A 25,615-nucleotide genomic window follows, 5' to 3' on the forward strand; every position below is an offset into this window, starting at 1 on the left:
TGTTTGGCTGCAATTCTCAAGCTCCTGCGAACCCGCTCTTTCACTCCCCTGTCTGCAGCAAAGGACTGTCTCCTAGCGAAGGGAGGTGAGAGCTGCTCAAGGTCTGTCTTAATTGGTTCTGGGGCAAGAACATCAACATCAGGCATCTGGAAAGATTCCGGCTGTTGTTGATCCGGAGAAAACCCCATGTTTTCATCCTCATCTGCCACAGTGACACTAGGAGCGGGACTACAAGGCCCATGAGACATCACAAGAGCCTACTTTTAACTTCCCCATTTCAGAGCCTACTTTTAACTCCGATGATGAGCTGGCCTTCACCCCATCATCATCTCTTACAGCTGTCCTTGTCTTCACACGTGAACCCCTGTTTCCATCCCTCAAGTTCCTCCATCTCTTGTCAAGATTTAGACTTCCCCATGATTCAGATGTTTCTCCCCTTTGCCAATCCCCATGTCCCGAAAACCCCACAAACATGTCACTAGAGGTTGGCTCTGCACAAATATCCCTTATCTCTTGTACCTTAGTCCAATCCATTGTGTTCTCCCCATCCTCATCACCCCCAGACCCATCATTCCCAGAGAAACCCATAAACGACTCATCATCTGTGGGAGCAGTAAGTATATCCCGGATCTTCTTCCTCTCCCATTCTTCATCTGATTCCTGCTCCCAAGTAACCCTCTTTGTGCCTCTATTCCCATCCACCACATCTCCTTCCCCGTACATTGACTCCCTGCCACTTGAAAACCCTTTGAATGTGTCTTCATCAGTAGGTGCCATAAGTATATCCTGGATCCTTTTCCTTTGCTGTTCTTCATCTGACTCCTGCTCACGAGTAGCCTTTTCCCCCCTACTGGTACTCATACTACTGCTTGCAACATTACTTACTGGCTCTACTACAACACAAACAGTATCACACCCAATCCTGAGATTTGTAGTTTAGGGTAGCGCTAGAGTTTCCTAGCAGATACTTCTAAATATCTCATGAAACTATGAATTCCATTATTTTCTTGAATGAGGCCTGGACAGTGAAGATGATGGCAAATTGCTATACATGTTCTTCAGACTAAGGGTGCATCTTCACTGTTGGATTAATGCTGTTTGACACCACCTTAATTGCAGTGACTCAATGTTATGAAATTCTGGTATTTGTAATATTCTTTGGCAGATACGCTAAAGACACTGTTAAATTACAACTCTCATGATTCCATAGCATTGAGATTGGGCAGTTAAGGTGGTGCCATGCAGTATTAATCCTATAGTGCAGATGCATCTTGAGTGGACCTTCTGGATTAAATTCAGCTGTAGGGGAAGGCAGAGGATGATGGTAGAGAATAAAAGGGAAATATCTACTGAATTTAGCTGATAATTTAGCATAACAGTTTAATAGAATATACTGTGAGCAACATGGTTAGCATATTACACTTTAATCCAGAAGTGTGCGGAAATAATGAACAGAAGCATTTTAAAAAGATTTCATTGAAAAAGTTGATCTTGTGTGACTAAACCATATTCACTACATAGGTAGTTGTTTATTGAGTTGCATATTCTTTTAGTCAGTATGTGATCACTGAGACAGCCAATTTACTAAGTCCTTACAAATGACAAAATTAATCTGGGTGATGGTATTTTAGTTTAAGGCAACTTGATAGCTTAAGGCAACTTTTGCCAAATGTAAAGAAGGGTTATAGCATTCATCTACACCAGAAGTGGCAGACTTTGGTATTTGAATTCAGTAATCTGCCATTAAGACCTACCACACGACTGATGGTTTCCTCTACCATCTGCATGCCTTATGTGTGTATGTGGTTTCAAGTCATCTCTTGATGTATAGCGAGCCCATGATTTTCACAGGATTTCCTAGGCAAAGAGTATTCAGGTTTTGCCATTTTCTTTCTCTAAAGTATAGTCTACTTGGCATTCATGGGCAGTTTCCCATCTTTGTACTAACCATAGCTGATTCATCTCCTCTTCCAAGATCATACGAGATTGGTGGCTTTAAGGGATTCCCCCCCCCTCTTGAAATGAAGAGACCACACAACAGTTATGGGTTGAACTATGGCAACTTTTATTAACTGTTACCTAATTAAACTTCATAACTGTAGATATTTCTAAGGGTGGCATGAACTTGCTATGTGTAAAGCCGAGGAAGTGTCCCTGCCAGCCTACCCCTCGGCTAATTAGGGTGAAACACCCGGGACCCCTATTGAACTAACCCAGGCAACCTTTAAGGGAAACATATTGGAGAAGTCTGCCCCAAGGATGTTGAAGTCAGACTCCCCCCATTCCTAGGCCATTTTCATTCACCCTCATCTTAGTTAATTGAACCGCAGACGAGGGTTTCCGTTCATGGCCTACACCCAAAGGGAGGGAGCCTTGGGTGTACACCAAATTGTAAAATCCCTAGCTGTTTGCCATCATGGCCTATTTAAAACCACACCATCCAAATTTGCCCTCTGTGAACAGTATAGGGTAAGCGAAAAACCCTCCTAGAACAAAGGGGGTGGAAATCCTACCCCGCCCAAGAAGGTGGCCAATTAATTATACTGTTAATGGATGGGAATGGTGGGTCAGCTTCCAGGTTTTGAATGAGCTGAAGGGGGTGGACTGCTCTCCATGCAGCTTCACCCCCCTGAAAGTAGTCCCGGCCAGTCCTACTTTCTATTTGTCTCCTCTTCGGTGGAGGAAGTAAACCTCTTTCCGCCCCCAGCAGCACAGAGGAAGGAAAGATAATTATGCTCATAGCTAGCAACAAAAACAGCAAAACACATTTGAGTCACTGTTATTGTTGTTTAGTTAATGCTAAGAATCTGACTCTTCCCAAGTCATAACGCTCCACTTTTCGACTAAAAGGCCTTTGAAGTAGCAGGATGGAAAGGTTTGGTCTAATTGTGGTAGTGAGTTAATCAGTGGAATAAGAGTTTTGCTTCTGAATATAATAAAGTCAGGTATAAGAACACTTAGAATTTCTATGAGATGGCCAGCACTTGACTGGCATTAGTTATTCTATTTTCCACCTTCATGCTTCTGAGCCAACATCACTGAATGGCTCCCTGACAGCTATTAAAAGGATAAAAGCACAACAACAGTCATTATTTTTAGCACAATCAGATATAAACATTTACAAAGGCACTTTAAGGTCTTCTTGCTCATGTACTACAGTGTTTGCCTTCAAGATATTTAAATGTGGAGGTGGGTGGCTTGTACAACTTTATTAGCACTTATGTCGCTCCATATTCAAGAAGCCAAGGCTGATCACTAGATATATTCTGGATTATTCAAAGAACAAATACTTCAGGCCTGGGGCTAGAAAGGTGAGAGAGAATCAATGAAATACTTCAATTTAGAGGAGGGAAATATGATATGAGGGCCCTAATGATATTTTTATGGAAGAAAGGGGAAACAAATTCATGTAATTATGAAATTAACGTGGCAGCAGCAGCTTTTAAACTGGTACTGTTGTAAGCAGCAATGAAATAATTTCAGAAAATTGAGGAAAGCCACTGTATTGTGTTGATAGAAGGAAGAAATAATTGCCATTAAATCAACATTATGCTTTACTTTTCTGTGCAATGCAACTGAAAACAAAACAAAATAGAACATATAAAATACTCAGGCCCTATGCATTCTATGAAGTATTCCATCTCATCTAATTCCATCTCATCTAGTCAATTCATTGCCCAAACTTCTCACTTGCTCATGCATACTGATCATAAAGTAAAAATATGAGAAACAATTAGCTGTAAAAATTGGCATATATTTGAATTGGAAGTGTGGAAGATAAAACAGGGGGGCAGTTTTGTCATAGCCACATTTGGGAGCAACCATAACTCAGTTGTAGAGCATGTTTTGCATCCACAATCGAAAAGGGTGCCCAATGGAAAGGGCATTTGCTAAAACAACAGAAAACAACCATCAGCTGAAGCACATTATACTGGACTATGCGGTCCAACACCCTGAATTATTTCAGGACACAATTGTCTGTATTTAGACATCTTCTTATGTCCAATGAAGCTCATATTTTATCAATAAGCTTGTCTGTTGCACATAATTACTGCATCATAATAAAGCAACTGGGTATATTTTATACAATTCAGGCCTTGTACAAAAATGTACGATATTTTAATATGTAGCACGTAGCTGAACCACATTTCCATTTTTTTCCCCCAAAGAAGGTACAGGACCCTCCTTCTCTCCCCTTTCCTGCTAGTTTGCCCATTCAACACGACCTCCATTGATGGCAATAGAGTCCTTCCTTTTTAGTTTCCATGGCTGGGAAAGCATCAAGGTCGTGAAAAGTAGTATTAAGACTCTACCTGTACATTGTGGTCCCAATCTGAATTAGGCAAAAGAAAAATCAGTTCATAGGAATGTAAATCCTAATTAGATGCATCTTGGTTCATTATGGTGGGAATAGAATATATTTTCCTTCAACATGAGAGAAAAAGAGAGATCTGACTTTGTTTGTTTCTTTTGGAAAAACATGAGTATTTTGTGGAATGTTTTGTGCACATTTATTTAAATGAGCAGTACTGAAAAATGAATTAATATTTGTCTAATTGGCTATGTGAACTGGATGAGATTTGATATATTTTGCGGACACCAAATCCTAGGGCCTTGTACTAAATGCTGCCTTATATTAAATGCAAGAAGTTGCTTCTACAAAAGTAGCCTACTCTTAATTTTAGCAAGCATAGTTTGGGTTTTTTTTGGGAGGGGGTTGAACAAATTATATGTATAAATTCTGCAAATTACAGAGAAACAGAACAAAAACAAAAATTGGTGCTTTACTGTTCTACTGGAGCAGGAATTTCCCAAGGAATGTAATGAACTTTTGCAGTGTAGTCTCATCATGCCAAGATGATCAGATTTTGATATAAAAAAAAACCTTAGGAGCAGTGGGATTCTTTTATATCTCTTATTGGTCTCAGTTATTGTTCTCCAAAATCTCAAAATGCAACCTAGTAATGTCAACATACTTTGTATCCTCTAGCTCTGGGTTGCACTTTAGGGTGGTGAGTGGGTATCAACAATGATCTGGAAACCACAGGGAGCTTTATGGCTCACAATTCAATTTATGAATTATTAAGTTTAAAAGAGTTGTGTTACAAGATGACATTAAGAGACGCCTTTTGGGAGTATTTTCACACATATATTAACTGTGTGTGTGTGTTTATGTTTATTCTACATCACCATGGAGGTTGGCATTCACTTCACCCATCCATAATTACCAAAGTCTCTCCAGACTTTACTATAGCTCTGTTGAAGCCTTCCCTGCTGGGAGCATAGTGTGTGATAGTATTTGGCTAAGTCCCTATAGTCAGATGTCAAAAGATTGTCTCTGCTGGTGCAACTTATGGAGAACCCCAGCCAAATTCAGTGACTGGGGCAATATCTCCATATATCTCCAATATACCTCACAACCTCTGAGGATGCCTGCCATAGATGTGGGTGAAACGTCAGGAGCGAATGCTTCTGGAACATTGCCATACAGCCCGGAAAACACTCAACAACCCAATATCTCTATGTTTGGCTCCTGGGACAGAACCAGATGCTGCTGTACCCCACTTCCATTTCTCACCAAGTATGGTTTAGATTTGGGAGGGCAGCGGGAGGCTTCAACAAAAAAAATGTAGGAGGGGGGATAATAAATGGCTTAATCTAGCAGTAAGTCTGAATGTAGCACTGTAGGATAGTTCTAGACCAGGTAGAGTAGGCACCTATTTGAAACGTTTGCTGTGTAAGTAAAATACTGCTATGGCTGGATCTACACTGCCATATAATCCATCTTTTGAATCCAGATTATCTACTTTGAACTGGATTATATGAGTCTACACTGCAGTGTAGATGAGGCCTGAGAGAAAGGGAAGGGATCCTGCACCCCCATCTGCAAATACATCTCCATTTCATCTACATTTTCTACACAAAAAGTCATGTGTGAATTTGGTGTACATTCTGAACTGCCCAGATTCTTCTTGTCGGGGTCACCTGCGATGATGATGATGATACTTCATTTATAATCCACCCTATCTGTCTGTGAACTACTTTTCATTAGTTTTCAAATATTCTTTTTCCACCTAGTATGAGGATGGAAGAAGAAGCAAACATTAGAGTTCAGCATACATATCTTTGCATTATTAGCTCCCATATTTCATTTATTTTCTTCTTTCTTTTATTGTTTCTTTGATTTACAAACGTAACCCATATTTTTTTCATTTTAGTTTGAGTTTTGTAAATCTCAGAAGGCCCCCAAAGTCACTTTTCTTTTCAGCTCAAGGAAGAAAAGCAAAGCCAAAAAGACTTCCTTAGTGCTTTGCCTTTTCTTTAAATTAATGGAGTCTTGGCATTAGGAGCGGGAAAAAGATAGAGCAGTGTTTGCTGGGAATAGCACAGAACTCTGGGAAATGTAGGTTGGGAAGGGAGGAGAATTCAAAAGGCCCTGCCCTAAACTACATTTCCCAGAATGCATCAGCATCAGAAAGCACCAATCAGGGTACTGGAGAGAGAGATTTGTCCCACTTTAATAGCAGCCAGCGAGGGTTCCAATGAATGACTGAATCTTCAAAGACGATGACTGACACAGACTTCTAGTAAATACATTTCTGTGCTGGGCTAGGAAGAAATCCCTAAATGGGTGGCCCTTGGGGGTCCTTTCCAACTCAATAGGGAAAGCATACAGTATTACTTAGTTTAGAGGCTGGATAGTCATCTATCAAGAGAGTTTTGATGGTGCTCTTCTGCCTATAAGAAGGGCATTGGACTAAATGTCTCTTGGAGGTCCCCTCCAACTCTAGGATTCTATGAATTAGTTAATATTGGTTTCTATTGGTTAATATGAGAGACATTCAATGAGATACCCTGTTTCCCCTAAAATAAGACATCCCCGGAAAATAAGACCTAGTAGAGGTTTTGCTGAATTGCTAAATATAAGGCCTCCCCTGAAAGTAAGACCTAGCAAAGTTTGTATTTGGAAGGATGCCTGCCGAACAGAACACCAGAGCATGCAGGATTGGTAAATGTACATATTATAGAGTGTTGTACATGGAAATAATGGTAGTAACAAGAAATTCTTAATAGGATTCATAGTTTTTCTGGTTATGCTGGTTTGTGATGACAACTACTGTACAGAATATAATAAATGTTCCTTTTTTTTGTTCAACAATAAATTCTTCTTCATAGAAAATTAAGACATTCCCTGAAAATAAGACCTAGCACACCTTTGGGAGCAAAAATTAATATAAGACACTGTCTTATTTTCGGGAAAACACGGTAGCTGTTGTGGCTTAAACATTTTTTTCAACACTTCTTTTTACATCCCTAAAATCAGTAGATATATGAATATTTTTGAAAGTTGGGAAGAATGATCCCTTTTTTATCTTCTAACATGGTATAGAAAATTCAAGGAGATACCTCTTGTGGTTTCTTAAAATGTTGCTTATAAAAATTTTGAAAATTCCCCAAAAATTCATGGATAAGTGAAATTTTCTGAATCTTGATGGGCTAACAGTGGTAAATCTGTTCAACTATTGTAGCTTGTTTTACCCCAATAGCCACAAAATGTGCAATTACTGTAACGAAATAGTAACAAAATTGTGTTACTCTCATTATAGCAATGAATTTTCCACTAACTATACTTTAGAAACACTCTTAAAATGTAATGTCAGTACCTCACAGTTTTGTAATGCCTTTGAACCATTTTATGGGTTGCACATCCCTACTAAGTACCATTAGCAATATATACTAGAGAGATGGGGAGGGGTGAGAAAGGAAGGGAGGTATCCAATGCTATAGTTGTGAGGAGAGTGTATTTATGGAGGGGTGTTAAAGATACATCTATTCAAATAAAGAAGCCTTAGGCCTATCTTTGAGAATATGTGGCAAAAATGCATTTCATCGCTAAGAATAAGTCTTTAAATCAGACTTCTGACAAACAGATCCAAAGCCCCATATAAACTTTACCAACTTATCGGGAAGGAAAGCTTGCATAAAGCCTATACTAAAATTAAGTGTCTTAGATCTCACTCGCCGTTACTGAGGGAAGCAAATGAAATAAGAAATAAATCTCTTCAAGACTAATTTGACATAGCTTAAAGGGCCACAAGCATATTTTCATTCCAACCAAAAACAGCTTATTTCTCATTTAAAGCCCAAACTAAAATAGATGTCAGCTGTATTTGAACTTGGGCTTAGTTTATTTAGTTTCTGAATTGAGGACATGAAACATAAAGCATTGAGTATTGAGATTTGCCATTTATTTCATTTGAAATCGGAAGCACCAGAAAATGTTTTACTTGTATATATGTGTTTTCCTTTTTCCTCCTTTCTTCTTAACTGTGCATTGCACGATTTAATCCCTGCCAAACTATTTCTTTTTTTGGGTCAGAATCAGCAAGATACGGGATTGTATTATTTGGGAGGAGGAATGAGAAGACCTAATTAAAAGTAAATTGCAGTTGTCAGCAGAAAAGAAAATAATCAGCGTTTAACCTATAGATTAACCTTTGGAAATGTTAACAATATGCTGAAACTACTCCTTTTTCCTAGCTGTTTTCTCTCCTCTTTTCATGGAATACCTGCATCACTTTGATTATAGCAGTTAAAGAAAAACCCCAAAGACATCTAAAGACATGTAGGAGAGGCAGAAGAGGTCTGACTTACAATATGAAAGATATTTTTCTTCCACAAAAATGTCAGACTCAAATATAAATCTTAGTATTTGAAACTCTCTTTGGCCTGAAAATTATATATATATTAAAAAAAACATCTTATCATCTGTTTATATAATTGGTTCAGTGAATCCTTGAATTATTCCTGACTATTTGCCACCACCAATCTCACTACTTTCTGGAAACCCCAAGTTGATGACAGGACTAGAAATAACCAATCTCAGAAACACACCTAATGGACAGAATGCAAAAGAAGATAGAGAAGAGAAAAGGATGAGGGGGAAGTCTTTATTCTAATAAGAAACATTCTATCACTCTGATAAGCAATGTAAAATTTGAAACAGTTCTATATATTTACTTATTTACTTACTTCATTTATACCCCGCCTTTTTCACCCCACAGTGGATTCAAAGCGGCTTACAAACTTCAGCAAGATTCAATGCTGAATATAAACATAGTAATTGTGCCGTCCGCCGGACAATAAAAAACTATAAAACTGAAACGTGCTGTCCTTTATCCGGGCGAACTGCAAATCCCTATAAGCTGTCCTATAGATATTGAACGACTGAGTCTGGATAACTTCAAAAAGGATGTTTATTCATACAAGGTTGTAAACCTGGCACAGATCTTAAAGTTGCAGAAAATGAAACAAATTTCCATAGGTTTTAGTTGCAGAATTATCCCTGGTTCCAGAAGGCAAAAGTGATTATAAAACCACTATACCCTAATCACGCTGCCTATATTAGAAGGAGAAACTCTTTCCTTCCCTATCTTTACAGCAAAGATTAGTTCTAGAAGCGATGGAATAACTTTGCTCCTCTAACTAGATTTCCTATTCCAGATCAATATAATTCAATACTTATCTAATTTGGATAGGCTTAGATTGGCCTGGTTTTGAGGATGATTTGTCCCAGTTAGCCTTGCACAGCTCCAGCACGTTGGAAGACTATAGCCAGAATGAAGCTCCAAAATGGAGACTAGACCCTGGTAAAAAGGGCGGTCCTAAGATGTTGCATTCTTTGACCAATCACTGCAAAGAAAACTGCAGCCAGCTCTTGCAGATTCCAAGCCACTTTTCCTAGGCCTTTGCAGCCAGAGGCTCAAACAAAATGTAAAGGAGGGAAAACAAACAAACGACCAATAGGTAAGGCAAACCATCGTCCTGGGGGACGGAACACTCCCCGCTAAATTCCCAGGATGTGGGAATTTACCAATCAAAAACATACAAACACTTTTGTATACACAACAATACAAACACTAGAACTTTAAACATCTCCAATAAGCAACACGAGGTCACTAATTGGTCTGTCCAAAATGGACACTTTGCCTCTGTTGCAAGTCTTTAATTGAACTTTCCTGACCTTACCGTCCGGGCAAGGAAAGGTCTTTAATACAATGCCCATGGGCCACGCATGGCGGGGCAAGTCTTTGTCCTTTAACAACACAACGTTGTTAACCTCAATGTTGTCCTGTGGGCTTTGCCAGATTCTTCTAGCTTGAAGCTGGCTTAAGTACTCGGCTTTCCACCTTTTCCAAAAGTGGTTGGCCAAGGACTGCACCTGTTTCCACAGGGCACGGTGAGTTCCGTCCGGAACTGGCAACATGACGTCCTTCCATCCTGGCACCTTTTGTGTCAAAATAAGTGCAGGAGTCAGTGGTTGTAAGTTCTCAGGGTCACTGGTAAGGGGAACCAGCGGCCGGTTGTTGATAATTGCGGTAACTTCCGCCATAAGTGTCACCAAAACATCATGCGTCAATGACCTATGACTCAAAAACATGGCATTAAGGATTTTGCGACTAATACCAATCATCCTCTCCCAAACACCACCCATATGGGAGGCGTGAGGAACATTGAAAGTCCACATAATTTGTTCAGTATTCGTAAAGTTCTGAACCTTTGGGTCTCTCCCAAACCTAGACACACAATTGAGTTCTTTGGTCGCACCTACAAAATTGGTGCCACAGTCCGACCGAATTGACTTAATTGGCCCTCTGAGGGCTATGAACCTTTTCAATGCGTTTAAAAATGATGAAGTGTCCATCCCTTCTATGACTTCTATATGGACAGCTCGTATTACTAAACAAGTAAACAAAACTGCCCACCTCTTGTTATTTACAACACCACCCCTGGTTTTCCTAGTGACAACCTCCCAAGGACCAAACACATCGATTCCCACATGGGAAAAGGGTGGGTCTGTCAAAGTCCTATCCTGAGGTAGTTCTGCCATCAACTGACTTTGACAGTTTCGCCTAAGGCGCCTGCATTTAACACATTTGAAAATACAACTGTTGACCAACCTTTTGGCATTAACTACCCACAGACCTTCATTTCTAAGGGCTGCCTCAGTTAGAGTTCTACCCTGATGATGGATCCTTTCATGGTGATGCCGAACGAGCAGCAATGCAGTGTGACTATTAGGGGGTATGATGATGGGGTTTTTTATGCACGCCTTGAGTTTAGCTTTGGCTAACCTTCCTCCAACTCTCAAAATACCCTCCTTGTCTAGAAATGGGTTTAACTCATTTAGAAGACTTTGATTAGGGATGTTGAGCCCTTGCTCTAGCCTAGCTATTTCCTGCTTGAAAGCAGATCTCTGCACTGACTTGAATATGACGCTCTTAGCCTTTATCATATCCTGGACCTGTAAAGGCTCACTATCTTTGCAAGCTAAACGATGTATAAGCCTAGCTACTGCTCTAAGAAGACTGTGCCACTCCGAAAAACATTCAAAACGGTGTGGTTCCAGGCAAGATCTTTGGCCCATCTTGATTTCTGTGGTTGATTTGCAGGCTTTCACCTCTGCACTTCGTGAGACTTGAGCATTCATAATGTCCGAAAACCTTTGCTCATCTTTCGAGAGCGCTGTGGCTTCGTCTCTCTCAGAGACTTTGAAGATGGAGGAATACTCTGGAGTTATTGCTTGGCAGTAGACTGAGATGTGACTTAGGCAACTGCGCACAAGTGTAGGACGTCCACCTTTAAGCACCTGTGCTTGATTGGAGTCCAACGACGATGGTGGGTGCATCTTGTTTATGCACACTGGGCCTGTAACTGTCCAGCCTAGTGGTAGCAGCTGAGCAATGGGCGCCCCTGGAGGTCCCTTAACTTGGTCGTTCACATAGAACAAGTTCGGACAGTCCGCACCAAGCAGAAGGGCAATGTCCACATCTGGACGGAAAGCAGGTATGGCATTCTTTAATCGTCGCAAATGTGGATGAGCCTCCACAACTTCTCTAGTTACAATTTGTTTTTTGTTCCGAGGGATGGAGAAACACTCAATCAGGTCTGGCAACTTGAACTGCCTCTTCTGGTCGCAAGAGGAGACAACAAAGCCAGATGCTATGCGACCCTGCAACTTCTTTTTTCCTGCACACGTAGTCATAGTGTAGTCAACCATCTTGGTTTTAAGGTCAAACATGCGGAAGAACTCTGGAGTAGCCAGGGAGGCGTCGCTCTGTGAATCCAGGGCCACATAGAGTCTCTTTCTAAGCCAAGGGCTCTTGGCTGGATATACATCCGCTAGGCAGACAGGATGACAAACTCTGTACTGGTGCGAGTCAGAACACAGCTCTGTACAGGCGACTGCTGAAACCTCCACCTGCATCTCTGGTATGACTGGCTTGTCGGTGTCTTCGACTGCTGACTTTTCTTTTGGTGAAACGTTCCCTTTGGGGTGGGAGATGACACTGGAGTTGTGCATTGCGGTGCAATGCTTGAGGCTGTTGCATTTCTCACACTTGACGTTTTCTTTGCAGTTGGACGCAAAGTGTGGAGTTGCTCCACAGCATCTAAAGCAGATTCCCTGCTTTTGAACTAGCTGTTGCCTCTCTTTGTATGACTTTCTACTAAACTCCCTGCAGTTGGCCAAGCTGTGAGGCTTTTGGTGGATAGGGCAAAGCAACTCTTTTACCTCCGACCTGGGTTCATCAGTCTTGTGTTGAGTTTCGACTGCCTTTACGCTGACAGGTCTATTGGCCTCTCTAGGTGGTTTCTTGTCCACTTCAGATGCCTTCCCTGGATGGGTCCCTTGGTATAAGGTGGGGAGGCCCGTCTGCGGATCATTCCTTTCTCTGGCTGCCCTGGTGATGAACTGGACCAAATGAGAAAATGGAGGGTATGCCTGGGAGTGGGCCTCCTTGTAGTTGAAGACCTCCTGTCCCCAGCGTTCTTGCAAAGTGAAGGGCAGCTTGGTCAAGATCTGCCTCTGGGACAGGTGCTGATCGAGGCACTTCAAACCGGGCAGTTCTGGATTCTCCTTGGCCGACTCTAATTCCGTAAGGAGATCGCTAAGGTCCCACAAGAGTTTGAAGTCTTTGAGTTTTAAAGCTGGGAACCTTTGGAGCTTGTCCATAAGAGATGCTTCAATCTCTGTGCTGGCCCCATACCTCTGCTGCAACCTGGCCCAGGCCTTTTCCAGGGCTTTGTCGGGATCGGCTACGTGGGCTGCGTAGATCTTCTTAACTTGTGAGGATGAGGCTGGGCCCAACCATGCAGCCAGAAGAGTCAGTTCTTCCTCAGGTAATAACTTTAAGTCTCTGATTGCTCTCTGGAAGGTGGCCTTCCAGAGAAGAAATTCCTCAGGCTTGTCCGAAAACTTTTCGACACCCTTGTCCTTAAGATCTCTTCTGGGGCTTCTGATGATGGAGACAAGCTGGGACTCTGGCGTCGAAGGGAACAATTGAGGAGTTTGCTGTTGTGGAGTGGACTCCCACCGTGCACCTTGCGTCAACCTTTGGCCTCTTGGAGGGATGACATCGACCACTGACGAATCGGTGGCTCCCTGTGCAGCTGTCTGTAAGGGCCAACTAGCACTTGGCCTTGAGGCCCTGATTGACTGACCTAGGGATTTAGCAGGAGGCACAGGTAGCTCGGGCAAGGGTGAGCTCCCCGCTATGACGCTCTGCTCTGCAGGAAACTCAAAAGTGACTTTGGGGCCCTGCTCTGGGTAAGGAGAGAAGTCTTCCTGTTCCTCATCCGAAAACTGGCTGTTTAAGCTATTAAGATGCACAAGCACCTTGGAAGAAGGGTCCTGCTTCGGCAACTGACTTACATTTTCTTCTGTGAGTGGCTCAATTAGGGCCTTGGCCAAAGTCTCAGCCCTTACCTTTTTGGCAGTAGCATCCATCCTTATTCTAAGCATTTCTATTTCACCTTGCCTTTGGGCCTGTTCCATTTGCATTTCGCTTTGTCTACGGGCCTGTTCTATTTGCATTTCGCTTTGTCTACGGGCCTGTTCTATTTGCAGTCGTTGCTCTTCTTCTTTAAAGGGAAGGGTGAGATCAGCTGCCTTAGCATCAGCCTCCGCCCCCGCTACCTTGCTCTTTAGCTCTAAACGTGCAGCCTCCTTAATGTGCAAGGCAGCTAGGGAAGAGATGGCACTCCCAGCAGCAGAAGACTTGCTAGAGTGGCTATGTTTAGATGATGCACACTCCCTAAGCTTAGATACCTGGCTAGAGCGGTTGGACTTAAGACTAAGTGCCACAGCAGGTGATTTTAAAAGATTGGTCTCATGGCTGCATGAGGAAGACTGATTTCCTTTTGGCTCAGACCTTAGATTAACAGATGGAGAACTAAATTCCAAGGCATCTAGAATTGCCCTCACCTTATTTTCTTTCTCATTAGTGTCAGCTAAGACACTCACTATTTCTAACTCTGAATCCTTGGCGTTAATGCGCTCGAGGACCTGGACTATCTTAGACACCAAACCCCTCCAAATACCGAAGGTCTCTTCAAGGTCTGTCTGTAATATGGATGGCACCCTTGTAATACCCAAGCTCTCAATTCTGTCCATTAATGTTACAATTCGCTCCCATGCCGAACCTAACCTCACATGGAGGAGCTCCTTTTCATCTATTAGATGGGCTAGCATCTTGGCTGAAGGGTGCTTTATCCTTTGGGGCCTTTCATTCCTACTTTCAGCCTCAGAAGGAGGTATACCATCTGTATCATCTTGAAATTGCATAGACATTATGTATTCTTAATAGCAAGTAAATTTACAACAAAAGCAAATACAACATACCAGCAAGTAAATTTACAATAAAAGCAAATGCAATATATAATACAATGCACAACACTTAACCATAGCAATATATATCACTAAGTAACTATACTTTACAAAGATTGTGACCTTTGGCGCCAGATTTTAGTGGGCAAGCTGCAAAATGCCAACTGACAGCAACTTGCCACTTGATACCTCCCTTGCCCGAGTGACGTAAACTGCCAAAATGGCGACTTCGCCAAATTTTCAAGCACCTCGTGCTCTGCGGCTCGAGGCCTGCCGCCAAAGGAGCACCGAGGCTGGCTTTGGAAAGGAGGAGAGAAAAGACGCCTCCTCCCCGCTGTGAAGGGAGGTCACCACCGTAGGACGATGAAGCAGGTCACCACCGCAGGACGATGAGGCAGGTCACCACCGCAGGACGATGAGGTAGGTCACCACCGCAGGACGATGAGGCAGGTCACCACCGCCAGGCGATGAGGCAGGTCACCACCGCAGGACGATGAGGCAGGTCACCACCGCAGGACGATGAGGCAGGTCGAAGCCGGCCGAGTGCTCCGGCCGAACTCGCAGCAGCGTTGCCAGGCCTGTCCAGGTTCTAGCCTGGTTCTGGTGGGCTTCACGCCTCAGAGCCAGCCAAAGAACTGTCGCTGGTGCTCCGCGGCTCGAGGTCTACCGCCGAGGGAGCCCTGGACGTTGCTGGGAACTGCACAGCCTGTGCAAACCCAGAAAGCCACTGGGCCACGTGCGCACACGCGAGCCAAATAGCAAGGAAATAGAGCCCCACTATTTGACTCCTTCAGGTCTGAGAGCGGGCTCCACTGCCTCAGACGCTGGTAGAGTCTTTAGGTATGCAGACTGAGCTCAGGCGGAAAAGCCGCGGCCTAAACTAAACTTCCTAAACTATAAAAAACTATAAGCCGTGCAAGCTAGCTCAAGCGGAAAAACCGCTGATCTACCTCAAAACTGTGCCGTCCGCCGGACAATAAAAAACTATAAAACTGAAACGTGCTGTCCTTTATCCGGGCGAACTGCAAATCCCTATAAGCTGTCCTATAGATATTGAACGACTGAGTCTGGATAACTTCAAAAAGGATGTTTATTCATACAAGGTTGTAAACCTGGCACAGATCTTAAAGTTGCAGAAAATGAAACAAATTTCCATAGGTTTTAGTTGCAGAATTATCCCTGGTTCCAGAAGGCAAAAGTGATTATAAAACCACTATACCCTAATCACGCTGCCTATATTAGAAGGAGAAACTCTTTCCTTCCCTATCTTTACAGCAAAGATTAGTTCTAGAAGCGATGGAATAACTTTGCTCCTCTAACTAGATTTCCTATTCCAGATCAATATAATTCAATACTTATCTAATTTGGATAGGCTTAGATTGGCCTGGTTTTGAGGATGATTTGTCCCAGTTAGCCTTGCACAGCTCCAGCACGTTGGAAGACTATAGCCAGAATGAAGCTCCAAAATGGAGACTAGACCCTGGTAAAAAGGGCGGTCCTAAGATGTTGCATTCTTTGACCAATCACTGCAAAGAAAACTGCAGCCAGCTCTTGCAGATTCCAAGCCACTTTTCCTAGGCCTTTGCAGCCAGAGGCTCAAACAAAATGTAAAGGAGGGAAAACAAACAAACGACCAATAGGTAAGGCAAACCATCGTCCTGGGGGACGGAACAGTAATAAAAACACATCCCATCAAACCATAAAACAATTGAAACACATGGGCAAATAAAACACATAGAATAATAAAACATTAAAACAAACAAAGTGCTTAATTCAATTAATCCATAATCCTTGTTCATAATCCTTGTTCAGACTGTGTAGAAGTCTGTAATGTCTTATTCTCCAAATGCCTGCATACAGAGCCAGGTCTTTGGCTTTCTTTTCTACAGATAAGTTGATGCAAAAAAGGTGCACCCAAAGTCATTTGAAACAGATAACCAGCTATAGAATCCAATAAATCCCCATCGTTCTTAACTAAATGGTCCTTTATCACTTAAACGTATCACTTAGATGCTCTGTTTTCAGGTCTCCTATGGGAAACAACAATGCACTGGTTTCATTGTCAAAGCCCAGAATTGCAAGCTTCATTTAAAGTCTTTTTCTTGTAGTTTTGTGACATTGCGGTACTGCTGAAGGTATATACATTTCCTGTGTGGTTAAAAAAAACCAGAATTATAAGCTGTTAAAATGTATATACTTTTGGAAAATGCCATGTACTTGTATTCATCCTGCATCCTCTTCCCATAAATTTCTCTCTTTATCCTCTGTCCATTTTGTCTGACATAAAAACATTTTCTTTATATGTCAGTGTAGTAAATACTTATTACAATTCCAACACACAAGCGAAACAGAAGACCTCTTTGACCAAAGAAAAACCTGCATAATCATAAAATGAAGGACGGAATGTGGGGGTAGTACACTCACATATTAACAGAAATATGTTAGATCTTTAATGTGACCTAACACAATTTATCAGAAGATACTTAGCAACTGGAGAACTTGGCTTATAAAGTGAAACTCCAGAAAAGTAAAAGAGAGAAAACTGTCAAACTACTGGAGGTCACTGATGAATATTAAATTCCTATTGCTATGCTATACCTTCTCTTTCTACTTTAGACTTGGTATGCACTATCCTCAAGCTTGTATCTTTATACAGCATCAAACTTCAGATCAATCTGTTTTCTGAGTATGAAGGGAGGAAACCAGGCCAGAGGTCACCCCTGGGAATCCAAACAATATCAGGGGACTTCTGGCCCCTCATGCATGGTAAAGCGAGTTAGCCTATATGGAGGATGATCTATAGATTCTCTGAAACTCCAAAGGAGACCCACAGCTTGAGATTGGTATGAACGGTTGGGCTGGTAATTTGGACTACCCTCACTGTTCACATGGGCCAGTAACACCATTCTGTGTGAGGGTAAGGGGATGGCACATCTTTTGTGTTGTTTGTCTCTAATTTATTTATTTCTCGTGTCAAAAGTGGACCGAGGGTACTGTTGTAATGACTACATCGTAATAGGTGGTCTGTGGTTTGCTCTTCTCCACACTCGCATGTCATGGCCTCCACTTGTGGCCCCATTTCTTAAGGTTGGCTCTGCATTTAGTGCCAGAGCGCAGTCTGTTCAGTGCCTCCCAAGCCACCCAGTGTTCTGTGTGCCCAGGAGCGAGTCTCTCATTCAATATAAGCCATGGCTTGAGATTCTGGGTTTTAGCCTACCACTTTTGGACTCTCGCTTGCTGAGGTATTCCTGCAAGTATCTCTATAGATCTTAGAAAACTATTTCTTGACTTAAGGCTAATATCCAAATAGGGGATGGGCCGGAAATGTCACTGCCTTGGTCCTTTCATTGTTGGCTGCTATTTCCCGGCAGATGTCAGGTGGTGTAATACTGGCTAAAGAGTATAATTTCTCCAATGGTGTGGGGCATAGACATCCTGCGATAATGCAGCATGTCTCATTAAGAGTCACATCCACTGTTTTAATGTGATGAGATGTCTTCCACACTGGGCATGCATATTCAGCAGCAGAGTAGCAAATATCTAAAGTGATGACTACAGAATTCCAGAAAGTTCCAGGCTATTGTTGTGTGCCTTTGTAGATGTCAGTTTGACTTGAAGACTCCTTTTCTTCTCTCCCCAAGTCCCCAGCAATTTCCTAGAGAGCTCTGTGATTGCTGCTGTGATGACCAATGATGCAAAATAAAAGTTTGACCACCACATGGGGCTGAATTGGGTTCGGCCTCTTTGGGTGAACAGGACTCCAGTTTCAGCACTGTATAAATAGATCATTAGCCATACAACCTATTCATAGCTCAGGATTGCTCCTTATATTTGAATGCCTTTTGAATGAATCATCATTAATATTAGATCACAAGGAGACCCATAAATGAAGTTCCTGTACTGAATGAGAACTGGAACATGACAGATCCATGATATTCATGGATGAATCATTGAAACCTCTGGAACTATACATATGACAATCTATAAAGAAACAGAGCAGCATTGTCAGTAATGCCAGTGATTGCCATCTTTTTGGAAGTATGGTGACTGAAGCCAACACCTCTCTTCCATCATATACAATGATGGAGAAAAATTAATTTTCTAGATGTTGACAAACTACTGTTCCTGTCATCCCTGACCATTGGCAATACTTGATAGAAGCTGGAAGCCAACAACATTGAATTGGTCAAATATTTCCTACTTCCAACAGGCTGTTGGTTCTGTCAAAGTTCCTTATGATGAAGTTCCACTGAATCTTTTCACAGAATAATGTACAAACAAGAAACCCCCTCTAGACAGCTATGCATAATATCATTTAGAAACTTTATTCATTTTAATGTAAGTTTTTTGGCTTCCTATGATACATTCTACATGTTTCACCTAACATTTACTTGAGTACAAATCTAATGATAAGTGATTGAAAGCAGATATCATACATAGATTGCCGTAAATGACTCTTTTGCTCTTCTTCCTCACCAACACCTTGAGAAGTACAACATCTGTTTCTAATTTCTCTTCGCACAACGTTTATGTGGTAGAATTGTGTACTGCATGTCTCTACTTGTTAACATTTTTGAACCACTTTGTTGGGGTCTTTCAAATAGGTCAACTCTTCTCCTCTTCTTTGTTCCTATCTGTAATAAACTCTATTTTTGCTGATGCAGCAGTGATCACATCTTTCTGTGTTCTCCCCCCCCCCTTTGATTTGAGTTGCCCTTTAAAGCTCTTTTGACTGCAGTCTTCTTGGCTATCAGTTAACTGGGTGCTCCAAATAAATCAGTAATTTCCTTTCTATCACCTTCCTGTCACTTGATTTTCATCAAGAATAAATTGACTGCCTGCAGACAGGCTAAAGAAAGCAACTTTGTTCCTTCAGAGAACACAGAGAGATTTGGCTATTTGCAGTTGAAGTAGTAATATATTTAGATTTGAAACCTGCATACGAATTTATTGATAGAACTGGGGGTGGAATCAAGCTAAGATACTTGTGAGGATATTTTTGAATACTTGTTTTCTCACCACCACCACACAGGTCAGATCAATAACTCACATATAGTTTTGCTCCATTGACAAAAATGCAAAGAAAGAACACCTGGCTTTGTAATATATGTTGGAGCTCATTATAAGAATGCAGCTGTCAAATTTGTGGAAATGTAAGAATGATTTTACATTCTCTTCTTACCTGACAAGTTGTGGGTTCGAATTTTTGAACTGCAAGAAAAAAAAATCTCTCAATCCTTCCACCCAGAGATAGTAAAAAAGGCTGAGCTTTGATTAACTGTTTGCACTTACATATGTGTTTTAGTTATTCCTTTAGTCACAGCCAACAGGACACTGTATATGTATGTGAAGGCTGAGATTTTGTCTGCAGGAGTCACTCTTCTATGCGTTCACCATAAATCCAGTAGTTTTCAGTCCTATAAGGGACCAAGGCAGATACGGGCAAATACGAGGAACTATTAGTTACTTGATCTATTCTCAGGGACCCTAAACCTAACATAAATGAAGAATTCATCTCAAAGGTGTCTAGTGACTTGCATTTTTTTTTCCTTATGAGATTAATTCATTGTAAATGATACTTGAAATATTTGTTGGAGGTTGGTCTGGAAATCAATCAAGCAATCAATAAAGCAAATAGTTTATTTCCTCCAAGGAACTCCTTGAATTTGGAAGTGGTAATCATACAATCCAAAATACTCCCACATGGATCCCTCTGAAAGTTTAGAGAGGACCTGACTTCTATTTTATACTCCAGTTTAAAGTATCTCTCTGTCTGTTATGGTCTATAAATGCACCATTTAAAGAGTGAGCAACCTTATACTATCTAATGCAGCTTTCCTCAATCTTTTTACCATGGGGGATGCTTGAAATCATTTCCAGGTCTCATGAAATTCTTGCATAAAAATTATTATATCTACCATTTTAAAAATATGTTCTTTCCCAATCACAATCTCTCACTGAGCCCCTAGTTAACTTTTATAGAATCCTAAGATTCCAGAGAACTATGGTTGAGAAATCCTGATCTAATGCGAATTAAAAAGAATAGTCTGTACAATAGTCTGGAACCAATTCATCAACTATTAAACTTATAAACACTTCAGTGTTCTGTTCTAAAATGTACATTTATTAACTGTTTTGACCAAACTTGATATATAAACTCATGCTGGGATTCTAAACATTATTTTTCAAGTCCAGAAAATATAAACAAGATTAGGGACGTTTTTCTTTTTAAAATGCTGTTGTTAGTCCATTTTTGGTGTAAAAAATACTAAGGATTATAGGTGTAGTCAGTCAAACTTTTGGTTCATTCATAACCAAAGTTATCAGCATGAAGCTGGCTGCTTTCATCCATCCAGACAGGCTCAAAAACTGGGACCTGGCTCAGTTTTTACCAGAGACATGGTAAAAACAAATTAATTCACTTCCAAATTAATTAGATACTCCAGTAGATCCAGGCTTTCCTGAAAGGCCTGGGTCTAATGGAGTATTGGACTTGTGGGGAGTCACTTCCAGGATGCCCCAGAGGTGAGTCTGAACTGCAGTTCCACACCTTTTAGGCTTGTGGGGCCCAAGGTATGAGAGACCACTTACTCCTCCCCTCCAGTCCCCATTGACTAAAACTTACTTTAAAATGTCCCTGGCCACCATAAATCATCCTCTCGCATCCTCTTGGCAGGAGAAAATGATGAGAAGGTGGGTGGATTTTTCTCTTTGTCCATCCCATCTCCTCAAGCATCATTTTCTTGGCCCAGGAAAATCCAAAAGGAGAATTTATGGTGGCCAGAGACATTTTTAGTAAGTTTTAGGGGGTAGAATGAAGGATTTGGGGTGGCTTCATGCCATCCCAATTTCACTCGGGATGGCATGTAACCCCCCCCCCCGCCCCCTAGGAAAGCCTGGGGTTGGGTTGGGGAGTGGGGACTGGAACCCACACTGAAGCGGGTTATTTTAACTGGCTTCAGAGATGATTTTAGTCCTGTGTGGAAGGGCCCATAATGGATGTCCTAGTAGCGCTTGCTTTAGATATTCTGCAACACTGTGGCAGCCGATTATTTTTTTTACAATTCAAATGAAAAGCACATCAAATTGTAGTCATAATGAAGAGTGATAAACAAGATCTCTTAAAGTTAACATATTTCTCTCTCTCTCTCTCTTTATCTCTGTCCCTTTCCTACCCCTTTCTGCAGATGGACCTCTTGGGCCTCGAGGATTAGCAGAGGCGACTGAGATGTGTACTCAAGAATGCCTTGTCCTGGGTCACTCAGACAACTGTTGGATGCCTCCCACTTTAAGTTCATACCAGCAGCCAAAGTCTCCCCTCTCCACCTTTGCACCTCAGAAGGAATGGGTTAAGAAAGACAAACTGGTGAATGGACACACATTGACAAGAACCTGGAAAGAAGATAGCAACAGAAACCAGTTTAATGATCGAAAGCAGTTTGGTTCAGGCGAAGGTCATTTCAACCCTGGCAATCACATGACTGACATTCCTTTGGCCAACTTGAAGTCCTATAAACAGGCCTCGGGAGCAGTGGAGAGTCCAAAGGAGAACCAGCTATAAGGAATGGCTTCTTTGGAACAGTGACTTTAGCCTAATTAGATTTGCTAATACTGTGTGTGTGTGTCAGAGCTTTATGTACTGAGTAGACCTCTAGAACTATGCGTCACATAGCTGAGATATGCATATCTTTGTGGTAGCTCCATGGAACTACAATACAAAAGAGCATTTCTACTAGTTGTGTGGTTTTGTTAAATAGACATAATCAAACTCTTACAGAGAATCTCTCCAGTTTGCAAATATCTTACATTTTCAATTTATTTAGGGAAAGGGGTGGGAGGTTTGTTTGTTTCCCTTTTCCTTTTCTTTGTTTGACCCTGGACTGCTGCTGTGAACAGTAGAAGATACATTTGGAGATGGAAAGAAAGAGAATGAGTGAATGAGTGAGAGTGTCTCTGTGTGTGAGAGAGATGAGAAGGTGAATTGCAACTCTTAGAAAGCATATCCAATTAGAAAATTGTGTTATTGTTGCCATTGATCTTGTGCTGGGACTGCTATACTTGACATGTTTATTGAAACAAAACAACTAAAATTGCAAACATTAAACCTACTGTGCTATTAACAATGTTAGTGGACACTTGTTAAGTCAATCAGTGTTCAAGTACTTGTAAATAGGATCTATTATTATTATTAATAACTTTTGTGTACTTATAACGTTCACCTAAAAAAATACTGTAGCATAATTCTGTGTTTCACAGTTGCTTTTTCTACTTTATTTCATTTGCTTCCTCTTGTTCTTTTGTTTTTTTTAAAAAAAAATATGTTTCTTTTGGTGATGGTGTTTCTGTGTTAGTAGTCTGTCTGACACACAATGTTCCAAGGAACTCAAAACACTTGTGTTAAAAAACTGAATAAAAGGGAGGGTGGGGCAATCTCTTATTTTGCTTTTATTCTGATGAGCAAACACTATTTACCAATTCAAAAATATCAATGCACATGATGCAAGGGCTTAAAAAATGATGTTGCTGTAGATTCTGATTTGCAAAGCAAAGGGGCGAAAGAGGACATCAACTGTGGCAGCAGCTGAATGAGTGGCTTTAGTTTTTAAGAAGTCTCCAATGTTAGTTGCAATCACACTTGAGAATAATATTAATCAAAATTATGTGGAGGATATTTTGCCAAGGGCTCAATCCGCTATGAAATTTTGCTGGCCGAACCCCATTGCAGTGAAGGAGTAATGCCCAAGGGCACCTTCATTTCAGTGGAGCTTGTGCAAGAAAACATTTTGGTGCATTGTACCCAGTACCAGTATTGAATGATTGCTTTCTTTATAATTGGGCCAGGTGTGTGTCTATACCTAAGACAGTTTGTATTGCTCAAATGGCAGCGGTTGTGTTGATCTCCATCTGCATTGATGTTGTAGTAACACAAGTGTTTTTAGATCATAGTCACAAAATATTTAATGTGTTGTGCCTTCATGATGTAACCAAGCATTCTCCTGGTAGGCTAGTTGGGGGAAATGAAAGGGTTCAATCTCTAATTCTTGCTGTTTAACTGTTTGTTACCATGGATGGTCAATACCTGGCAGGTACCAGTGTTGTGTCACTTGAGTCAATCCAGGAAGGTGACACCTAATGTTAATAAGATCTCAGTTGCACGTCTAACAAATCCTAATCCAAACGTTTTTAGGCATTTTTTTTCTTTTCTTAAGGCATGACGGACGATTTAAACAAATAGCATGCAACATAGGGGAAAAACAGTCCTTAAAGGGAAATACAAAGCAAAAATTATCTTATGCCACAGTTAAACATCAGTCTTACATACAACAACAAAAGGTAGTTAATATCAATGGTTAATTTGTTCTTACCAAAAAATAAATGCAAATAATACTAAGTGAAGTTATTTTGTATATAGCATTTCACGTTTTCTTTCCTCCACAGTATACAAGCATCAAATGGGCTAGGGGTGCATTGCTTCCTGCGGTACTTATGTCAGTTTGTGAGGGGTGTTTGATGACTTTGACCGAATAAATATCTGAACAGTTATCCTTGTTACTGCTTTTCCAGTTCAACGTTATTTACAGTTATTCAGCTCTTGCAATAAATGTTCTGAATTCCTGATTGTCTTGTGGTTGTTCTTGGCCTCATGCCACTTTAGACGTACCCTTATTAAACGTTTGCTCTCAGTAAACCTCTGCCATCTTACTCCCTCTCCCAGTTCTGATATGGCTTGAAGAATCTGGAAACAACTAAGATGGAGGAGAAAGTCTGATCTCTTGGATAAAAGGACATTTGCCATAATGGGTATAAGAGCAACATTTCAAGGCATGGTGCAGATGAGGCAGCAAACAATGCAGGATCTGAAAGCTGTGGATATCGAAGATGCAGAAAGCAATGCCCACTCGCTAAAGCCATCTTTCATCTCTGGTTGATATTTCTCCCTGTCCCCATTTTCTGGTGATGCTGACATTATTGCGGGAAAATTGGGTGTTTTACAGGATAATTTATCACATTCAAATACTTCATCCCAAATCACAATTGCTCACTTAATTCATTATCTTATTTCAGAGCTTTGGAATTCAGTTAGGGACATATACATGCAAACATATTTATTTATTTACAGTATTTATATTCCGCCCTTCTCACCCCGAAGGGGACTCAGGGCGGATCACATTATATACATATAAGGCAAACATTCAATGCCCATATACACATAGAACCAAGACAGAGACAGACGCAGAGGCAATTTAACCTTCTCCTGAGGGGATGTTCGATTCTGGCCACAGGGGGGAGCAGCTGCTTCATCATCCACTGTGACGGCACTTCCTCATTCCAATGTCGTAAATTAGTTAAATTTGCCTCCCCACTTTATAAGTGGTACCTTATTTCCTACTTGATAGATGCAACTATATTTCGGGTTGCTAGGTTAGCAAAGAGCAGGGGCTATTTTTTATTTTTTAATTGACGGGTGCTCACCCTGCCACAGGCTGGCCTCGAACTCATGACCTCATGGTCAGAGTGATTTATTGCAGCAGGCTGCTCACCAGCCTGCGCCACAGCCCGGCCCCCTATATCCTATATACATGCCCTTTTTGTGTACTACGGAGATTGGTATTCACTTCCTTCCTTTGCAGCACCTATCCACCCACTCCTCTTTACTAAAAAGGCTAAAAGCTGCTTTGTACATCTGCTTCATGTTTCATGGCAAGCAGGTAGGATTAGAGAAGCATTTGTCTATCTGTCCCATCCCAGACAAAATTGGTGGCATTGGTACTAAGATCCATTGGGACGCTCTAGGGATCTCAGCACTACTATAATCATTATGCATCTGGCTATGGGGATGTAGGAGTTGCTATTCTGGTCTTGCCTGCATGCCTTCAAGAAGTTGAGGGGAGGCTATATTGAGTCGGTGTAGATATTTACACTATGCTCAGGAGATGTTGGGTTGAG

General features: G+C 41.3%; 1 protein-coding gene across 8 annotated transcripts in view; it reads left to right on the plus strand.

The window, feature by feature from the left end:
* The window catches only part of pcdh9 (protocadherin 9), a 984,999-nt gene extending 960,712 nt beyond the window's left edge, over positions 1–24,287 (plus strand). For all 8 annotated transcript variants that reach the window (XM_062977296.1, XM_016992271.2, XM_062977299.1 and 5 more), the window contains one exon: positions 21,856–24,287. In XM_062977296.1, coding sequence (XP_062833366.1) covers positions 21,856–22,229 — 374 coding nt within the window. In that variant the 3' untranslated portion in view covers positions 22,230–24,287. The remainder of the gene's footprint in view (positions 1–21,855) is intronic.
* The last annotated feature ends 1,328 nt before the right edge of the window (positions 24,288–25,615 follow it).

The sequence above is a fragment of the Anolis carolinensis genome, chromosome 3, assembly GCF_035594765.1.
Source record: "Anolis carolinensis isolate JA03-04 chromosome 3, rAnoCar3.1.pri, whole genome shotgun sequence".
Taxonomy (NCBI): Eukaryota; Metazoa; Chordata; class Lepidosauria; order Squamata; family Dactyloidae; genus Anolis; species Anolis carolinensis.